The sequence below is a fragment of the Aedes albopictus genome, chromosome 2 (genome assembly GCF_035046485.1).
Source record: "Aedes albopictus strain Foshan chromosome 2, AalbF5, whole genome shotgun sequence".
Lineage (NCBI taxonomy): Eukaryota > Metazoa > Arthropoda > Insecta > Diptera > Culicidae > Aedes > Aedes albopictus.
In genome coordinates, this window is record NC_085137.1 from 275253553 (window position 1) to 275274407 (window position 20855).

At 44.9% G+C, this 20855-nt stretch overlaps 1 protein-coding gene and 1 long non-coding RNA gene across 2 annotated transcripts; both read right to left on the minus strand.

Moving 5' to 3' along the window:
- Window positions 1–538: 538 nt before the first annotated feature.
- On the minus strand, window positions 539–5494 carry LOC134286572 (uncharacterized). The gene is made up of 3 exons (XM_062848204.1): window positions 4027–5494; window positions 1997–3979; window positions 539–579 (listed from the first exon to the last, which is right to left on the minus strand). Exons 1-3 carry the CDS (start codon window positions 5492–5494, stop codon window positions 539–541), a joined length of 3492 nt encoding a protein of 1163 aa, XP_062704188.1.
- A 14350-nt stretch (window positions 5495–19844) lies between these two features.
- On the minus strand, window positions 19845–20855 carry LOC109425228 (uncharacterized). The gene is made up of 3 exons (XR_002133743.3): window positions 20765–20855; window positions 20285–20704; window positions 19845–20222 (listed from the first exon to the last, which is right to left on the minus strand). It is a non-coding gene; the product is annotated as an uncharacterized LOC109425228 (long non-coding RNA).

Genomic DNA, 20855 nt, shown 5'->3' on the forward strand with positions numbered 1-20855 from the left:
AGATATACATCTCCGGACCAATTGAAGATGTAGACAGATTAGTACACTGTGTCAACGAGGACTTGATTTCGATCGAGCGCTGGGCTTCCGAAAACAATCTATTCCCGAATTCGAAGAAAACCCAGGCCATTGTGTTCAGCAGGACAGGGCGTGTCACTCCTGCTGTCGATGTCAGTTTCTGTGGACAAACCATCGAGATAAGTGACAAAGTTGTCAATCTTGGGCTGGTTATGGACAACAATCTACGATGGACGGAGCAGGTCACCGAAACTACCATGAAAGCGTACAACATCCTACGTACTTTCCGTCGTTTTACGCCAGTATTGTCACCCCAGGTGCGACTCAAGGTGGTGCAAGCAGTGGTAATGCCGGGTTTCACCTACGGCGACATTGTCTACTATCCTGGTCTATCTGGTGCGCTGAAGGAGAGACTACATCGTTTTTTCAAATCGTCTATTAGGTTCGTTTTCAAGATGTGACGGTTTGACACTACGGCTCATGTGCGCAGGGCAATACTTGGGCACGACCTGCCCGACAACTACAGACACCGGGTATACTGCTTCTTCCGCCACGGTGTGTCTGGTGGACAATAATAATTTAAAAAAATCGGTATCGCTAAGACACCCACCAAACGAAAGCTAAGGGTCCCCCCTTTCATTTGAGACTTAAATGAGAAAGTTCTATCGGCGGGTCTAGAACAATTTTTTTTTTGAAAAATATTATATTTTTAAATTTTTTTATTAATGATAAAACACTGTTTTTCCATTGCAAGTATGACTTTCCGACGATTTATATTTTATATTCTGTTTATTATTCTACACATAAAAGCATAATAGTCCCATGTGAATGGGAAATCAAGCAATTGGCAGTTTTGTGTTAAAAAAAAAAAGACACTACACCGTCTTCAGCCAGAGGCTGCACAGACTGAACATTACATACACGAGACAACGGACAACACACATAACACCCAGTGGCCCAATGGAGAATTTTCCGTTCGACGAAAAGTTTTCCCCGACTGGAGCGGGAATCGAACCCGCACTCCGAGGCTTACGAAACGCCTAGACGACTGACGCCGCTAACCGCACGGCCACGAAGCCCAGTTTGCAGTTTGGTGAAAGTACTAGAACAGTGAGTAAAAATCGAGTTAAATGCTGTTCCTTTGAATTCCAATTATGTGTTTGCATCATATGAAAGATACGTATACGTCTTTAGTGTCTCGAATCATTATGAATTATTTAAAGGCCGTTTCATAAGTTGGACCTTATGGAAATCTTAAGGTTATTTGGCTGAGTGTACAAGCACTTCCACAGTTTTTCTTTTAAAAACTTCTTTTGCCAATTACTATTTTACATCTGTATAGCGTGTGGCTTGCACGAAAATACTGTATGCTCAGGGAAGTCGAGGAAATTATCTTCACGAAAATCTCCTGGACTGACCGGGAATCGAACCCTTCATCCTCAGTATGGTTATGCTAGATGTTTGGGGCTCCGCAGTGCCTCAAACGGGGAATTTCTTTCCTCGGAAAGAAAACGCACTGGTTTTAACTTAAACCACTTTATTAACTTCACTTGGCGTTGTCTAAGCCACGCCAACGCTTATAAGTACACTTAACACTTGACCGTTTGCCGGGTCAGAAAAAACTGTTTCGCAGTACGCTGGAACGCGTCTGCTTATATAGCGCTCAAAAATGTTGCACGACAAGAATTCGAAAACTCCAGAACAATCCGGAAATCTGGTGTCACTGCAACACACGCGGTCGGCTCTCTCCGCGCGCGATGACGGCGATGATGATGATGACGCTGAGTTCCCGACGGTGGCGGTGGCGGCACGCGCGCGTTCACTCACGAGCGCGTGTTTACATCGATGAGTGGCGATGATGGTGGTGCTGGCGGCGGGTGAGCAACTTGCTGCTGATGATGGTGCTCCCGCGTTTGACGTTTTCCATCTTCTCTTGCGTGATAGGGGAAAGTGGGGCACATTTGCGACCGGAGCGTACTTGTCGGTAGCGAACATGCACCCCCGGGCTGGAAGTCATCTGAAGCACTGCAATGTGGATTGCAGTTGTCTTCGATCGGCAGAATGGAGAGTTTGGAAATGGCTCGTCGGTATGTTGTTCCGCCAATCCTCACGTCGACAGCTCGCACAAGATTGTCCGATCCAGGGTACACGTTGGTTATTCTACCAAGTCTCCAGCTTTGAGATGGCAGATCTTTCTCCTCAACCAAAACGATCATTCCAGGACGAATATTCGGACTCGTTTGTTGGTTCTTCGTTCGAGGTTGCAGACTCAGTAGGTAATCCTTTCTCCACTGTCTCCAAAATTGCTCGCGAAGATGCTGCAAATATTGCCATCGGGACAATCGATTCAATGGTACATCGTCGTAGGTAGGCTCTGGGGTGGCGATGAGAGGACGTCCAACGAGAAAGTGACCAGGAGTTATCACTTCTGGATCGGACGGGTCGGCAGACATGGAGAAAAGAGGTCGAGAATTGAGGATCGCCTCCACCTGCGTTAATACCGTAGCGTATTCCTCAAAAGTCAGCTTGGCATCTCTCAAAGTTCGCTTCAGATGCCCATTATCGGAATATACTTCCTTGCTCAAGCCACGCCGACTGGTAAACCGGTGGAATGCTGCTAAGAAGGCCTCGCTGGTCATGTCGGAGACCAACTCCAGATGAACCGCCTTTGTTGCCATGCAAACAAATACGGCAATGTAGGCCTTCACAAGTCGTGGTTTGTACCGGCCCTCCTTGACCAGTACCGGGCCTGCGTAGTCTACGCCAGTCCTTTCGAATGGATGTGCTTGGGTCACTCGGCAGGACGGCAGGCTTCCCATTAGTTGGCTGGAACCCTTTGGTCTGGAACGAAAACAGTGGACGCAGGATCTCGTAATCTTCCGTACGGATGATCGTCCGTCTAGCAGCCAAAACTTCAAACGAAGGGCCGCCAGTAGACCAGAGGGACCGATGTGCATTAGCTCCTCGTGGTAGGCCTTGATGATGAGATCGGTGATCGGATGCTTTGGTAACACGAACTGATGTTTGCTGGCGAATGGAAGCTTCGAATGCTGAAGTCTCCCTCCGACTCGTAGAACTCCGTTGCAGTAGATGGGATGCAGCGCGTAGATCCGCTTGCACGGCTCGTTGGCGTCCATGCGATGAATTTCATCCGCTAGCGTCTCATGCTGGATAACCTTCACGATGAGTTCCAGAGACTCTCGTAACTCTGGAATCGTTGGACGATGACTGGTAACGCGCTGTGAGGCGTTCTTTATTCGGCAGTTCCGAATAAATCGCTGAACTAGAGCAGTCACGCGCTGTAGTTTCCGAAATGAGCTGTACTTCGAAAACACAGGCAGTTCATCTTGGTTGATGGCCAACGCTGCGATGATCGGTGTTGCTCTAATCTCCGGGATGACATCGTCAGGCAGATCTGCTGGGATCTCCGCCTCGTACTCTACACTCTGCAGAAACTTGGGTCCCGTCCACCACAGATCGTTGGTACGCAATGCTTCTGGTAGTTGTCCTCGTGACACGATGTCTGCCGGATTTTCTTTCGTTGAGATGTACTTCCATTGCGCACTCAGCGGGCCGGCGAGCTCCTGTATTTTCCCGATACGATTCCGAACGAACACTTGAAGGGATGTCAGTGGTTTCTTCAGCCAAGCGAGGACTATCTGGCTGTCCGTCCAGAGAATGGTATTGTCCACCTTCAAGTCGAGCGATCCGAGGACCTTGGAAACCAGTCGAGCCAGGAGAAACGCTCCCAGCAGCTCCATACGGGGAATGGTGACTTGCTTTGTAGGAGCCACCTTCGATTTGCTGCACAGCAAGCTTAGACTTGCGGATCCGTCAGGGAAAATGCTGCGCAGATACACCGCTGCTCCATATGCCAGTTTCGATGCATCCGAGAAGCCATGCACCTCAACAGCGATGTAGTTCGGTGTTACGACACACCGAGGAATTCTGATGCTACTTACTTGTGAAGAGAAGTTCGAAATTGCAACCATTCTTGTAACAAGTCGCCCTCCAGTTTCGCATCCCACGGAACTCCTGCTAGCCAAATCCTCTGCATGATGAGTTTGGCGATAATGATTACCGGGGATAGAAGACCAATCGGATCAAACAGCTTGCTGATTTCGGAAAGGACAGATCGCTTGGTCGGTGGTTTGGATTCGTTAGCAAGATGGTTAGCGACGAATGCAAACTCATCCCGCTGCGGACTCCAGGTCAAACCTAGAGTTTTCATGACTCCTTCGCAGCCGTCTGTCAGATTCAGCAACTCCTCACGATCTGATTCAGGGATGCATTCAAGTAGCTTCGGAGAGTTGGAGCTCCACTTATGGACAGGGAACCCAGCGGATTTCAGCATTCCAATAAGCTGGGTCTGGCATTCGATGGCTTCGGCTACGGTATCAGCTCCAGATAAGATGTCGTCGACGTAGCAATCTTCTCGGATGATGTTCGCAGCGATGGGAAAGGAGTCGGCCTCGTCGATACTCAGCTGCAACAAACACCTTGTCGCGAGGAATGAAGCGCACGCTGTTCCATACGTCACCGTTGTCAACTCCAGTACCCGAAGAGGTTGCGCAGGATCATCTCGCCAGAAGATCCTTTGGAAGCACGAATGGGCTGGAACTACCTTAATCTGCCGATACATCTTCGAAATATCAGCCGTGAACACAACGAAGTGCTTCCGGAAGCGATCGAGGATCACGAAGATGTCGTTCTGCACTGTTGCTCCCACCAGAAGAGCTTGATTGAGAGCAACGTCAGATGGCGAAGCCTTGGCTGATGCATCGAACACCACACGAAGCTTTGTACTGGAGCTCGATGGACGCAGTACCGCATGATGGGGCATGTAGTACCGGGGTTGACTCGGTGCATCGCAATCCTCGATGATCTTTCGGCAGTGTCCCAGGGCTTCATAGTCGTCGATGAACTTGCTGTACTGGAGTTTGAGAGCAGGATCCTTCTTCATCCGCCTTTCAAGGGAAAAGAAGCGACGCAGGGCTAACTCTCGGTTGTCCTTCAGCTGGGGAGGATATTCTCGGAAAGGCAGCGACACAACATATCTGCCGTCCACGTCTCGATAGTGGGTATCCAGAAACTTCTTTTCGCATTCCTCCTGGTCCGTAGGTTGATCAGCATCGTTGACTTCTTCGACTTCCCAAAACCTTTTCATGGTCTCGGAGAGTGTGCTGGCTGAGGATACATAGCACTGCTGATCGTTCTGTTCTTCCTCGACGTCACCAGCGACCACCCATCCAAATTGCGTCTCCTGGAGGTCGGGCAAGTCCTCTCGCAGCTGGATTCTTCCCAATTTGAGCAGTCGGAGGAAATGGGATACGCCAAGCAGCATATCGATTTGGCCAGGCGTATTGAACTCGGGATCAGCCAGAAACACGGATGTCGGAATCGGCCACTTCGAGATATCCAGTTGGGTTGTGGGGATGGCTCCTGTCACCTTGGGAATCACCAAGCATTCGACCATCGTTGAGAAGTCAGTGTACCTGGATTCGACTGCCACTGTCAACTTCTCATGAGCGCAAGTCCTGGCTGCACCTACTCCCGTAATTGGTACAAGCGTTGGAGCCCGGTGTACCGCCAGACGATCTGCCATACTCCGTGAAATGAAGCTCATCTGCGATCCAGAATCAAGAAGCACACGACAGGGTACCTTCCTGTTGCAGAGGTCTCGCAAATTCACCAGAGCTGTCATGAGCATCACCGTCTTCTGTTCCAACGGTTGGTTGTTCGGAACAGCCGTGTTTGACGATGATCGAGAAGGTCGATGGCGACGCCGGTTGGTTCACTGGAGCTGTGCTTGCCTGCTGTACCGGTTGAGCGAGCTTCTCTGGTGATGGCCTTGGGATCTCATGCAGAAGCGTGTGGTGCTTTCGCTGGCACTCCGCACAAGTCTTCCTGGATGGGCACTTGGCGGATCGATGTCCTGGACTTAGGCAGTTAAAGCATAGATTCAACTCCTTTACCTTCTCTGTACGTTGCGTTGTTGTCCACTTGTTGAACAAAGGGCACTCGAAGTGGCGATGATCCTCGTTACACAGAAGACAACGCTGCGGCTTGCTCGTCGGGGTTGCAGCGTGTACTTTCTGGCTTGTATACTTCGTGTTGGATGGCCTGAAGCTTCCTTCCATCGTTGGAGATGCTTGGTGTTGACGGTTCTGGAATCGCTCCAACACCTGACACTCGTTCTGCAGGAATTTCATCGTCTTGTCGAAGTCAGGCAGCTTACCGTGCTCCTGAGTCCTCTCCCACAGCTGAAGTGTCTGGTCATCCAGTCGGGCCGTGACGATCTTTGTCAGCAACAGACCAGACATCGCGTCGACCTTTACGCCTTGGTACTCTAGTCCTCCGATGTGCCGGTTGACCGCCTTGACCAGCTCCAGCAGGTCCTTGTGGTTCCTCTTCGAAATCGGCTTCAGCTCCAAGAGACCCGCCAGATGGGTGTCAACGATCACCCGAGGATTTTCGAACTGGTCTTGAAGCTGCTTCCAGGTCTGCTGGAAGTTATTCTCCTGGATCATCTTTGCAGTAATCCATCCGGACGCTTCGCTTATCAGGGCCTTGTCCAGATGGTGCAGCTTCATGGCGTCAGATTCATTGCTGCGCACGACGATGTCCTCAAACATTGCTCGGAACTTCGGCCAATTCTCCACTTTCCCATCGAAGCTGGGAATCGGAGCTCGCAACGGTTGTTGCTGGATGATGACCTGTGGGTTGCCGGTTGCCATTGCAGGGGCACCACCGGCAGTCAGCTTCGTGGAGAGCCGCTCGAGTCGATCCGTCGCTTCGATATGCAGCATGTCGAAAGCCATCTGCATTTCGCCCTGTTCCTCGAATTTGGACGGCGGTGTAGCATCCAGCACTTCTCGATGAGCTGCTTCGTACTCCTGGTAGTGCAGCTCCAGCCTCTTCGCGAAGACCTTCAGAAGTGAAGGCGTAATCTTCGTCGGATCGTCCTCTGCTTCCTCCAGGGTTTGGTTGATCATTGTGACCTTCCTCTTGATTTGGCCACGGTGATAGATGAGGGTCTTGACGTCATCCATCTCTTCCTCCTTCTTGCCCTTTTTCTTACTCTCCAACTTCGGTGTGTGATTCAGAGGCGACATTTCTCTTCGTCACACGTACTTCGTTTGGGTGGGGGGTTACGACCGACGGTTGGTCGAAGTTCTCCTCTTCGGTGTCCTCGCAGGTTGTCACCGACAGTGCCGATCTCCTCTGACCGACGGGGATCCTCGGCTGGTCTCCTTGTTGACCAGAGGAACGACGCACTTGTGCCGATCTCCTCGCTGACCGGCAGAAAATCCTTCAGTGGAAGGGTCTCGTTTCCACTGATCGCTCCTCGACCAGCAGAAAGCTTCGGTGATACCGACCGACTCGTCGATCGGTAGATGTCCTCCGATGGGATGGTGTCTTTGCCGGCGGCAAAGAAGACACCGTTGGTGCCGATCGTCCACAGACCGGCAGGGATTCCTCGACTGGTCGCCTCGATGACCAGCAGGAGTCGATGGTGAACCGGGGACTGTAGGCCGGTTCCACTCCACGGGCACTGAATCCGGTTCGGACGGACCAAAATGTTTGGGGCTCCGCAGTGCCTCAAACGGGGAATTTCTTTCCTCGGAAAGAAAACGCACTGGTTTTAACTTAAACCACTTTATTAACTTCACTTGGCGTTGTCTAAGCCACGCCAACGCTTATAAGTACACTTAACACTTGACCGTTTGCCGGGTCAGAAAAAACTGTTTCGCAGTACGCTGGAACGCGTCTGCTTATATAGCGCTCAAAAATGTTGCACGACAAGAATTCGAAAACTCCAGAACAATCCGGAAATCTGGTGTCACTGCAACACACGCGGTCGGCTCTCTCCGCGCGCGATGACGGCGATGATGATGATGACGCTGAGTTCCCGACGGTGGCGGTGGCGGCACGCGCGCGTTCACTCACGAGCGCGTGTTTACATCGATGAGTGGCGATGATGGTGGTGCTGGCGGCGGGTGAGCAACTTGCTGCTGATGATGGTGCTCCCGCGTTTGACGTTTTCCATCTTCTCTTGCGTGATAGGGGAAAGTGGGGCACATTTGCGACCGGAGCGTACTTGTCGGTAGCGAACACTAGATACCCACGCCTTTACAGCTGTGGCTTTATGGACCCTTTTCGTTTTCAAAAACAAATCATCGGTGAACAAAATTGGTTTACTTTTTGGCCACTCGTTGACGACGGTTACCATCTGGATGGCAGTTCATGAATATTTGAGAGCTTCATCTGATCAGCCTGGTCTCTGGGTTTTACCCGCAAATATTCAGCAATCGCAGCAAAATTATGAGAAGTCTGAATGATGTTCAACACGTTTCGATGTGCTTCAGCTTTAGTGCAAATAAGTTGCTTGCCTTTGATCATCTCCCTGTAGCATCTAGAACACAACTGCAACGAGAAATTTCTTTTTGCGTCATCCTAGCGCTATATATGCCACGTTTGCCCTTTATGATAAGTTGTAGTTCTTGCAGCTCTACATCTTTCACATACCCAGTGCATTTCGTAAGCTTGACGTAAGTCTTACGGTCAGTCTTACAGAGCTTGACATCAGACTGATGTAAGACTGACGGTCAGTCTGATGTCAAACGATTCTGCACCGTTTGCGTCAAGCTGTCGGGCTTCGAACATGCGAGCTGGAGCTCGACGAATCAGACTGACGTAAGCCTAATGTCAAGCTAGAACGTCGAGCCCTGTCAAGCTCGTTTTTACGGGGTTTCTTCTTCTTTTTTGTATTGATTTTGTGATTTCAGCACCAACATTTCAAAAGCTCGTAACTGTTTTTGTAAACAAGAGCGTGATTACTCTTGTTTACAACAACGATTACGAGCTTTTGAAATGTTGGTGCTCACAGATTAAAAATACAAGAAACGATATTTTATTTATTTATTTATAATTAATTGTGTGAATAAAAATAACTTAACATCTTTAGATAAATATAAATAACGTGAGGATCCCGAGAGAAGAGTTGGTTATTCAAAAAAAATGTTCACGGCTATTTTTATGAACAATCTTCCGGAGTTCCTCGGGCAGATCTCCAGGAGTTCCTCGGAAATTCCTACAAGAGTTTCTCCGGATTTCCACAAAGTATCAGCCTGGAATTCCTTCAGAAGTTATCTAGGACCTTTCCCAGGAGTTTCTTGTAGGTTTCTCCTAGAGTTCCTCGGAAATCTTCCAGAAGTTCCTCGGGAAATTTCCCAGAAGTTCCTCGGAAATTCTTCCAAAAGTTTCTTGGGGATTCTTCCAGAAGTTCCTCAAGAGATCTTCCAGAAGTTCATCGGGAGTTCTTCCAGATGCTCCTCGAGAATTCTTCCACAAGTTCCTCGGAAATTCTTCCAGAAATTCCTCGGGAATTCTTCCAGCAGTTCCTCGGGAATTCATCAAGAAGTTCCTCGAGAGTTCTTCCGGAAGTTCCTTGGGAATTCTTCCAGATGTTCCTCGGGAATTCTTCCCGGAGTTCCTCGGGAATTATTTCAAAAGTTACTCAGGAATTTGTCCAGAAGTTCCTCGGAAATTCTTCCAGACGATCCTCGGTTATTACTCCAGAAATTCTTTGGGAACTCTAGAAGTTCTTCGGGAATCCTTATAGAAGTTCCTAGGGAATTCTTCCAGAAGTTCCTCAGGAATTATTTCAAAAGTTCCTCGAAAATTCTTCCAGGAGTTCCACGAGAGTTCTTCCAGAAGTTCCTCGGGAATTCTTCTAGAAGTTTCTCGGGACTTTTTCCAGAAGCTTCTCGAGAATTCTTCCAATAGTACCTCGGGAATTCTTCCAGAAGTTCCTCGGGCATTCTTCCAGAAGTACCTCGGGAATTCTTTCAGAAGTTCGTCGGAAATTCTTCCAGAAGTTCTCCGAGAATTCTTCCAGAAGTTCCTCGGGAATTCTACCAGAAGTTCCTCGGGAATTCTTCCAGAAGTTCCTCGGGAATTCTTCCAGAAGTTCCTCGGAAATTCTTCCAGAAGCTCCTCGTGTATTCCAGAAGTTCTTCGGGAATTCTTCCAAAAGTTCCTCGGAAATTTTTCCAAAAGTTCCTTGGGAGTTCTTCCAGAAGTTCCTCGGGAATTCTTCCAAAAGTTCCTCGGGAATCCTTCCAGAAGTTCCTCGAGAATTCTTCCAGAATTTCCTCGGGAATTCTTCCAGAAGTTCCTCGGGAATTCTTCCAGAAGTTCTTCGGGAATTCTTCCAGAAGTTTCTCGGGAATTCTTCCAGAAGTTCCTCGGGAATTCTTCCAGAAGTTCCTCGGGAATTCTTCCAGAAGTTCCTCGGGAAGTCTTCCAGAAGTTCCTCGGGAAGTCTTCCAGAAGTTCCTCAGGATTTTTTCTAGCAGTTCCTCGGGTATTCTTCCAGAAGTTCTTCGGGAAACCTTCCAAAAGTTCCTCGGAAATTTTTCCAGGAGTTCCTTGAAAGTTCTTCCAGAAATTCTTCGGGAATTCTTCCAGAAGTTCCTCGGGAATTTTAGAAGTTCATTGGGAATTCATCCAGGAATTCCTCGAGAATTCTCCCATAAGTTCCTCGGGAATTCTTCCACAAGTTCTTCGGAAATTCTTCCACAAGCAGCTCGGGAATTCTTCCAGGAGTTTCTCGAAGATTATTTACAAAAATCCTCGGAAATTCTTCCAGGAGTTCCTCGAGAGTTCATCCAGTAGTTTCTTGGGAATTCTTCCAGAAGTTTCTCGGAAAATCTTCTAGGAGTTCCTCGAGAGTTATTCAAAAGTTTCAAGGATAGACGGGCTTGGTGGTCTAGTGGCTACCGCTTCTGATTTATATGCAGAAGGTCTTGGGTTCAATCCCTGGCCCGTCCCTTTCCTCCTACTTTGTATCTTTCTATATACTTTCTCTCTGCTCTCTACATATACAACTCATGTATATAAGCATGTTCATAGCCGTCGCTAGAACAGAAACGGGTTGAAAAAGCCGTTTCCCTTCCTTCCAAACTTTCACAGCACAGTGTCACCACAGAGAACAGACATCCAAGTCCAGTTCTGAAACTGTGTAAGGAATTTAACGGTCATTTGAAATCGGCAACACAAGTGGCAATAGCGTGGCGCTGCAATCGGTTAATTTCCCATACTAATTTTATTCACCACTTGAAATGTTTCAATTCACCACTGACTGTGGCAATATGGTGTTTGGTGGCGTTAGTGTTGTCGCCGTGTATTGGTTTGCAACCTTACTCAAGTGAAGATTCAAATCCTTACACAAATTTCTGAATGAAATTTGTTCTAGCCTTGATGTCTGTTCTCTGTGGTGTCACAATCCTATTAGAAAACGCCTACAAGTTATGCAATGAAGCGAACTGTGCCGCACATCTTCAAAATAATAAAAAACTCACAATTCTATCACCTTCCCCTGGTATCCACACACCAATGTGTGAACCTTCTGCCAATCAATTCCCACCAACACTCCAACATCCGCATGAATTTGTGCTGGCGCAGAGGTATATTCGGCCAGATGTGGATATAAACGATTGCAATCATCACTTCCTTACCCCTTCCCCACATTGATCTGCAACCTGACGTGGCAGGCACCATTGTCGCCTAAAAATAGAAGATCACCAACGCTCACACACTGAAGATGCCTGCTAGTTCCCGGCATTGGTCCTTGTGTGAGTGTAACTGGACTGGCGATACTGGAGTAGCATCCACGGGCGGTCAATCAAGCTCAAGCTCAAGCTCAGTTCTTCAAAAGTTTCAAGGATTTCTTCTAGAATTTCCTGAGTAATTCTTCCAGAAGTTCCTCGGGAATTCTTCAGGAAGTTCCCCAGGAATTCTACAGAAGTTCCTCGGGAATTGTTTCAGAAGTCCCTCAAGAAAGCTTCCAGAAGTTCCTCGGGAACTCTTCCAGAAGTGCCTCAGGAATTCTTTCAGAAGTTCCTTGAAAATTCTTCCAGGTGTTCCTCGAGAGTTCTTCCAGACGATCCTCGGTAATTTTTCCAGAAGTTCCTCGGGAATTCTTCCAGAAATTCCTCGGCAACGCTTCCAGAAGTTCCTCGAGGAATTCTGCCAAAAGTTCCTCGAAAATTCCTCCTAAAGTTCTTCAGAAATTCTGCCAAAAGTTCCTTGAAAATTCTTCAATTTCAGGAGTTCCTCGGAAAATAGTTCAAAAGTTCCTCGGGAATTTAAGAAGTTCTTGGGAAATTCTTCCAGAAGTTCTTGGGAAATTCTTCCAGAAGTTCTTCGATAATTCTTCCAGAAGTTCCTCGGGAATTCTTCCAGAAGCTCTTCGAGAATACTTTCAGAAGTTCATAAGGAATTCTACCAGAAGTTCCTCAGCAATTCTTTCAGAACTTCCTCGGGTATTCTTCCAGAAGTTCTTCGGGAATTCTTCCAAAATTTCCTCGGAAATTCTTCCAGGAGTTCCTCGAGAGTTTTTCTAGAAATTTCTCGGGAAGTCTTCCAGGAGTTCCTCGGGAATTTTAGAAGTTCTTGGGGAATTCTTCCAGAAGTTCCTCGGAAATTCTTTCAGGATTTCCACGAGAATTCTTCCATAAGTTCCTCGGGAATTCTTCCACAAGTTCCTCGGAAATTCTTCCACAAGTATCTCGAGAATTCTTCCAGGAGATGCTCGAAGACTGTTTACAAAAATCATCGGAAATTCTTTCAGGAGTTCCTCTAGAGTTCATCAACAAGTTTCTTGGGAATTCTTTTAGAAGTTCCTCAGAAATTCTTCTAGGAGTTCCTCGAGATATCTTCCAGAAGTTTCTGGGATTTCTTCCAGAATTTCCTGAGTAATTCTTCCAGAAGTTCCTCGGGAATTCTTCCCGAAGTTCCCCAGGAATTCTAACATGAGTTCCTCGGGAATTGTTCCAGAAGTTCCTCGGAAATGCTTCCAGAAGTTCCTCGGGAACTCTTCCAAAAGTTCCTCGGGAATTCTTACAGAAGTTCCTCGAAAATTCTTCCAAGTGTTCCTCGAGAGTGCTTCCAGACGATCCTCGGTTATTATTCCAGAAGTTCTACGGGAATTCTTCCAAAAGTTCCTCGGGAACTTTCCAGTAGTTCCTCGGGAATTCTTACAGAAGTTCCTCGAAAATTCCTCCTAAAGTTCTTCAGGAATTCTGTCAAAATTTCCTTGCAAATTCTTCCAGAAGTTCCTCAAAAATTCTTCCAGGAGTTCCTTGGGAATTTTAGAAGTTCTTGCGGAATTCTTCCTGAAGTTCTTCAAGAATTCTTCCAGAGGTTCCTCGGGCATTCTTCCAAAAGTTCCTCGAGAGTTCATCCAGAAGTTTTTTTAGAATTCTTCCTGAAGTTCCTCGGAAATTCGTCTAGGAGTTCAACGAGAGTTCTTCCAGAAGTTTCTGGGATTTCTTGCAGAATTTCCTGAGTAATTTCCCCAGGAATTGTTACAGGAGTTCCTCGGGAATTGTTCCAGAAGTTTCTCGGAAATGCTTCCTGAAGTTCCTCGATAACTCTTCCAGAAATTCTTCGGGAATTCTTAAAGAAGTTCCTCGAAAATTCTTCCAGGTGTTCCTCGAGAGTTCTTCCAGAAGTTCCTCGGGAATTCATCCAGGAGTTCCTCGGAAAATATTTCAAAAGTTCCTCGGAAATTCTTCCAGGAGTTCCTCGGGAATTATTTCAAAAGTTCCTCGGAAGTTCTTCCAGGAATTCCTCGATAGTTCTTCCAGAGGTTCCTCGAGAGTTCTTCCCAGAAGTTCCTCGGGAATTCATCCAGGAGTTCCTCGGAAAATATTTCAAAAGTTCCTCGGAAATTCTTCCAGGAGTTCCTCGGGAATTATTTCAAAAGTTCCTCGGAAATTCTTCCAGGAGTTCCTCGATAGTTCTTCCAGAGGTTCCTCGAGAGTTCTTCCAGAAGTAACTCGGGAGTTCTTCCGCAAGTTCCTCGTAAACTCTTCCAGAAGTTCTTCGGGAATTCTTCCAGAAGTTCACCGGCAGTTCTTCCAGAGGTTCCTCAGGATTTTTTACAGAAGTTCCTCGGAAATTTATCTAGAATTTCCTTGGAAATTCTTCCAGAAGTTACTCGGTAATTCTTCCAGGAGTTCCTCGGGAAGTATTTCAAAAGTTCCTCGGAAATTCTTCCAGGAGTTCCTCGGGAATTTTAGAAGTTCTTGAGAAATTCTTCCAGAGGTTCCTCTGGATTTTTTCAGAAGTTCCTCGGGAATTCTTCCAGAAGTTCCTCGTGAATTCTTCCAAAAGTCTCTCGGGAGTTCTTCAATAAGTTTCTCGGGAATTCTCCCAGGAGTTCCTCTGGAATTCTTACAGAAGTTCCCCGTGAATTGTTCCAGAAGTTCCTCGGGAATTCTTCCAGAAGTTGCTCTGAAATTCTTCCAGAAGTTTTTCGGGATTTTTTCCAGAAGTTCCTCGTGAGTTCTTCCAGAAGTTCCTCGGGAGTTCTTTCAGAAGTTCCTCGGGAATTCTTCCAAAGTTTCTCGGAAATTCTTCGAGAAGTTAGTCCTCCGGAAAATCTTCAGGAGTTCCTCGGCCAGATCTCCAGGAGTTCCTCGGGAATTCCTACAAAAGTTTCTCCGGATTTCCACGAAGTATTACCCTGAAATTCCTTCAGAAGTTATCCAGGACCTTTCCCAGGAGTTTCTTCGTTATTTCTCTTAGAGTTCCTCGGACATCTTCCAGAAGTTCCTCGCGAAATTTCCCAGAAGTTCCTCGGGAATTCTTCCAAAAGTTTCATGGGAATTCTTCCAGAGGTTCCTCAAGAGATCTTCCAGAAGTTCATCGGGAGTTGTTCCAGAAGCTCCTCTAAAATTCTTCCTCAAGTTCCTCAGAAATTCTTCCAGAAATTCCTCGGGAATTCTTCCAGCAGTTCCTCGGAAATTCTTCAAGAAGTTCCTCGGGAGTTCTTCCAGAAGTTCCTCGGGAACTCTTCCAGAAGTGCCTTGGGAATTCTTTCAAAAGTTCCTCGAAAATTCCTCCAGCTGTTCCTCGAGAGTTCTTCCAGACGATCCTCGGTTATTATTCCAGAAGTTCCTCGGGAATTCTTCCAGAAATTCCTCGGGAACTCTTCCAGAAGTTCCTCAGGAATTCTTACAGAAGTTCCTCGAAAATTCCTCCTAAAGTTCTTCAGATATTCTGTCAAAAGTTCCTTGGAAATTCTTCCAGAAGTTCTTCGGGATTCATCCTCGGAAAATATTTCAAAAGTTCCTCGGGAATTCTTCCTGGAGTTCCAGGAGATTTTTAGAAGTTCTTGGGAAATTCTTCCAAAAGTTCTTCGATAATTCTTCCAGGAGTTCGTCGAGTTTTTCCAGAAATTCCTCGGAAGTCTTCCAGGAGTTCCTCGGGAATTTTAAAAGTTCTTGAGGAATTCTTCCATAAGTTCCTCGGGAATTATTCCACAAGTTCCTCGGAAATTCTTCCACAAGTATCTCGGGAATTCTTCCAGGAGTTCCTCGAAGATTATTTACAAAAATCCTCGGAAATTCTTCCAGGAGTTCCTCTACAGTTCATCCACAAGTTTCTTGGGAATTCTGTTAGAAGTTCCTCTGAAAATCTTCTTGGAGTTCCTCGAGAGTTCTTCCAGATGTTTCTGGGATTTCTTCCAGAATTTCCTGAGTAATTCTTCCAGAAGTTCCTCGGGAATTCTTCCCGAAGTTCCCCAGGAATTCTTACATGAGTTCCTCGGGAATTGTTCCAGAAGTTCCTCGGAAATGCTTCCAGAAGTTCCTCGGGAACTCTTCCAGTAGTTCCTCGGGAATTCTCACAGAAGTTCCTCGAAAATTCCTCCTAAAGTTCTTCAGGAATTCAGTCAAAAGTTCCTTGGAAATTCTTCCAGAAGTTCCTCGGAAATTCTTCCAGCAGTTCCTTGAGAATTTTAGAAGTTCTTGCGGAACTCTTCCTGAAGTTCTTCGAGAATTCTTCCAGAGGTTCCTCGGGAATTCTTCCAGAAATTCCCCAGGAATTGTTACAGGAGTTCCTCGGGAATTGTTCCAGAAGTTTCCGAAATTCCTCGGGAATTCTTAGAAAAGTTCCTCTAAAATTCTTCCAGGTGTTCCTCGAGAGTTCTTCCAGAAGTTCCTCGGGAATTCATCCAGGAGATCCTCGGAAAATATTTCAAAAGTTCCTCGGAAATTCTTTCAGGAGTTCCTCGATAGTTCTTCCAGGTGATCCTCGAGAGTTCTTCCAGAAGTAACTCGGAAGTTCTTCCACAAGTTCCTCGTGAACTCTTCCAGAAGTTCTTCGGGAATTCTTCCAGAAGTTCACCGGCAGTTCTTCGAGAGGTTCCTCAGGATTTTTTCCAGAAGCTCCTCGGAAATTTATCTAGAAGTTCCTTGGAAATTCTTCCAGAAGTTCCTCGGTAATTCTTTCAGGAGTTCCTCGGGAATTATTTCAAAAGTTCCTCGGAAATTCTTCCAGGAGTTCATCGAGAATTTTAGAAGTTCTTGAGAAATTCTTCCAGAGGTTCCTCAGGATTTTTTCAGAAGTTCCTCGGGAATTCTTCCAGAAGTTTCCAAAATTTCCTCGGGAGTTCTTCAATAAGTTTCTCGGGAATTCTTCCAGGAGTTCCTCTGGAATTCTTCCAGAAGTTCCCCGTGAATTGTTCCATAAGTTCATCGGAAATTCTTCCAGAAGTTGCTCTGAAATTCTTCCAGAAGTTTCTCGGGATTTTTTTCCAGAAGTTCCTCGTGAGTTCTTCCAGAAGATCCTCGGGAGTTCTTTCAGAAGTTCCTCGGGAATTCTTCCAGAAGTTTCTCGGAAATTCTTCGGGAAGTTCCTCGGGAATTCTTCCAGAAGTTTCTCGGGAATTTTTTCCAGAAGTTCCTCGTGAATTGTTCCAGAAGTTCCTTGGAATTTCTTCCAGAAGTTGCTCTGAAATTCTTCCAGAAGTTCCTCGGGAGTTCTTCCAGATTTTTTTCGGGAGTTCTTCCAGAAATTCCCGGGAATTCTTCAAGAAGTCCTTCGGTAATTCTGCCAGAAGTTCCTTGGGAATTCTTCCAGGAGTTCCTCGGGAATTACATCAAAAGTTACTCGGAAATTCTTCCCCGGGAACTTTAAAAGTTCTTGGGAAATTCTTTTCTTCCAGAAGTTCCCCGTGAATTGTTCCAGAAGTTCATCGGAAATTCTTCCGAAAGTTGCTTTGAAATTCTTCTAGAAGTTCCTCGGAAATTCTCGCAGAAGTTCCTCGAGAATTCTTACAAAAGTTCCTTGAGAATTCTTACAAAAGTTCCTCGGGAATTCTTCTACAAGTATCTCGGGATTTCTTTCAGGAGTTCCTCGAGAGAAGTTCCTAAGTAATTCTTCCAGAAGTTCTTTGGGAATTCTTCCAGAAGTTTCTCGTAAATTCTTCCAGAAGTTCCTCGGGAATTCTTTCAAAATTTCATCGGGAATTCTGTCAAAAGCTCCTCGAGAATTCTTCCAGATGTTTCTCGGGATTTCTTCCAAAAGTTCCTCGGGAATTCTTCTAGGGGAACATGCACAAATTATGTCACGCAAAAATCGACCATTTTCAACCCCCCACCCCTTCTCCCCCCCCCCCCCCCCTATGTTACACTTTTTGTATGGGAACTTAATTTTTTTTTGTATGGGTTGCCACGTTATGCAATCCCTGAGAAGCCTCAGAAACTTAAAATCATCTAGGATGCAACCAACGATTTTAGAAAATATTCACAATCATTTATGGAAGTCATTAGCATCTCAGATAATATTTGAATAATTCCTAAAAATCCAAAATCCCTAAGGATTCTCAGATATTTTCAAACATCTTGGGTGTATTCTACGAGTTTTAGAAAATATTCTTAATTATTTATGGCAGTCACTTGCATCCCGGACAATATTTGAATAATACCTAAAAATCCCTAAGGATTCTCAGAAACTCCCAGTCATCTGACATGCATCCTTCGAATTTTAGAAAATATTCTAAATATTCTAAAACTCTCTAAAAATTCTCAGAAATTCCCAGTGCATCCTACAAATTAAAATAAAAATATTCTCAAATATTTATTAGAGTCTAAAGCATCCCGGGAAATATTTTAATAGTTCCTAAAAGTCCCTAAGGATTTTAAGATACATATTCCCAGTTATCTGGCATGTATTTTGCAAATGTTAGAAAATAACCTAAATAATTTATAGAAGTCAGTAGCATCCCGAAAAATATTTAAATAATTCCTGAAAATCCCTAAGGATTTTCAGAATTTTCCAGTCATCTGGGATGAATAATTCCTAAAAATCCCTGAATAATTTCTAACAATCCCTAAGGATTCTCAGAAATTCACAGTCATCTGGAGTGTATTCCACAAATTTAAGAAAATTATCTCAATCATATATGGAAGTCAGTAGCATCTCAGAAAATATTTAAATAATTTATAGTCAACTAGGATGCATTCTACAAATTTCAGAAAATATTCTCAATCATTTATGGAAGTCAGTAGCATCTGAGAAAATGTTTTAATAATTTCTAAAAATCCCTAAGGATTCTCAGAAATTCCCAACCATCTGTAGTCTTGGAAAAAAAAGAAAAAAAAATATAGAAAATATTCTCTATAAGTTTTAGAAATCAGAAGCTTCACGAAAAATATTTAAATAATTTCTGAAAATCCATTAAGATTCTCATAAACTTCCAGCCTTCTGGATTGTAGTCTTAAAAATATAGAAAATAGTCACTATCACTTTAAGAAATCAAAAGCTTCACAAAAAATATTTAATGGGTTTTCTGAAAATTCGTTAAGATTTTCAGAAATTCCCAGCCGTTAGAGTTAAAGTCTTAGAAATATATAAAATATTCTCTATAATTTTTGGAAATCAGAATCACGAAAAAAATTAAATGATACCAGAAAATCCGTTAAGATTCTCAGAAACGAAAAATGTTTAAATGATCCATTAAGATTTTCAGAAATTCCAAGTCATCTGGGTTAGAAATACAGTCACAGTCTTAGAAATACATAAAATATTATCTCTATAATTTCAAAAAATCAAAAGCTTCACGAAAAATATTTAAATAATTTCTGAAAATCCGTCAAGATTCTCAGAAATTTACATGGAACTCAGAAACTCCTGGTGGATTCCTGGATGGAATTTCTGAAGATACTCTAAGATAGAGTTCCTTGAAGGATTCCCAAATCAAATTTCTAGAAGAATCGCCAGATTGAATTTGTAGAAGAATCCACGGAATGAGTTAATGGAAGAATCCCCAAATGGAATTCCTGGAAAAATCTAATTTCCGGAAGAATCTTCCGATGGGATTCCTGGAGGAATCCAAAAATGGGCTCCTGAAAGAATCCTCGATTCAAATTTCTGGAGCAACCTTCTTATAGAATCTCTGGAAGAATCCAAAGATCGATTTTTTGTAATAACCCTTGGATTGAATTCCTGGAGGATTACTTAGATGGAGTTCCTGGATGTATCCTTATTTAGAATTTTCTGGAAGAATCCCTGGATTGTATTGCTGGAGGAATCTTCTGATGCAATATCTGGAGGAATCAGGAATCCTCAGATGCAATTTTTTGGAACAATTCCTAGATATAATTAAAGGAATCCACAGAAAAACATCCAGGAGGAATCGCCACACGTAATTCCTGGAAGAATCTCAAGAACAAAATCCCGGAGGAATCCTCAGAAAGATTGTCACAATAATATTCAGAAAGAATTCCTGGATGAATTCCTCAAGGAATCTCCTAAAGGATTCTCAGGAGAAAGTTTCAAGATGGATTTTAGGACCTATCCAGAAAAGATCCAGAAGGACCAATCCAAAGAAGGCCCAGAGTGCTAGTGCTCAACCCAGTGGCCCTATGCATCCCCAGAGGTGCTCAGTATATATACGAGCCGCTTTGAGGTTCTAACCGCGCTGCTTGTTCGACGACTCCAGTTGAAGTTCTTCTTCTTTTTCCTCAAGGTTGGCCAGTCTACTGAAAGACTATACTGCCAAGTCTTGTCGTAACGTGTTCTGTCAGTTCGGCTGACGACCAGCCGATTTGAATGTGCGGTTTTAACCCGATTATTTTAGATGTTTTTGACGAAATTCGTCTTTAGGCACCAATCTTTGGATCGGTGGATGTTTTAAAATGATTTTTGTTTAAATAATTTATTGTTTTTATTAAGTTTTGTAGTGTTTAAGTTCTTGTAGTAAGTTAATTTTAACTCTGATTTCTTGTCTGAGCCCGAAGACCAATCGGCTCGGTTGATCGTTGCTTCGGAACTGCAGTTGAAGTTCCGTTCGCAGTTCCTGAATTACATTCACGTGCTTTTCCGTTCGTTTTTCTCTTCTACTGCTACTGCAAAGAGAAAAGAAATTTATTATTTTTTTTAATACAAATTGATTGAAAAATACTCTTACACAACTTCTCGTTCTTGTCCTGGAGTCGGCCTTCCCCTCAGCTGATCGAGGACGTGAGCAACGAGGGCTACTGAGGCGGTGCGCCGGATCATCATCCGGTCGATTTTTTTTCCATTAGTTGACGCCCTCCAGCATCAATTTGATAAAAGGCATTGCAGGATTCTTCCGCGGTTTGTCAAACCCGTTGCGATCTGCTGAGAAAACTGGTCCAGATGCCGGAAAGCACCAGCTAGAAGATGTAGAAGTGATCCCGGGCGGCTGCTTAGTCAGTCACGATGAGATTTTGTAATGCGGTAAGCGCACCTTTAAACTAATAATGGCACCGTTTGATTCCGCGGCGGAACTGTTTATAGAATTCATCAATGCATCACTTCAGGATGCTGTCGCACTCGCACGGGCACGGTGGGGGAAATCTTTCACCTAAAGAAAACAAATCAAATTGTAACAAAGTAATAAATACATATTATAGTGCAAACTCACCTCGGGAACTCAGCCCAGAACCAGCGGAACGGAATCCGTCCATGGATGTTTGTTTCCGTCCCGTCCATGCATTCGCCTTGACGGAGGCTCT

What these genes read in the sequence shown, in the direction of transcription:
- LOC134286572 (XM_062848204.1), bottom strand. Translation starts at nt 5,494, where the DNA reads ATGGTCGAATGCTTGGTGATTCCCAAGGTGACAGGAGCCATCCCCACA. An exon ending in GTGGGATGCGAAACTGGAGG is followed by an intron (nt 3,980 to 4,026) that starts GCGACTTGTTAC and finishes TCTCTTCACAAG; the next exon opens with TAAGTAGCATCAGAATTCCT. An exon ending in TGCATGTTCGCTACCGACAA is followed by an intron (nt 580 to 1,996) that starts GTACGCTCCGGT and finishes ATTGTCCACCAG; the next exon opens with ACACACCGTGGCGGAAGAAG.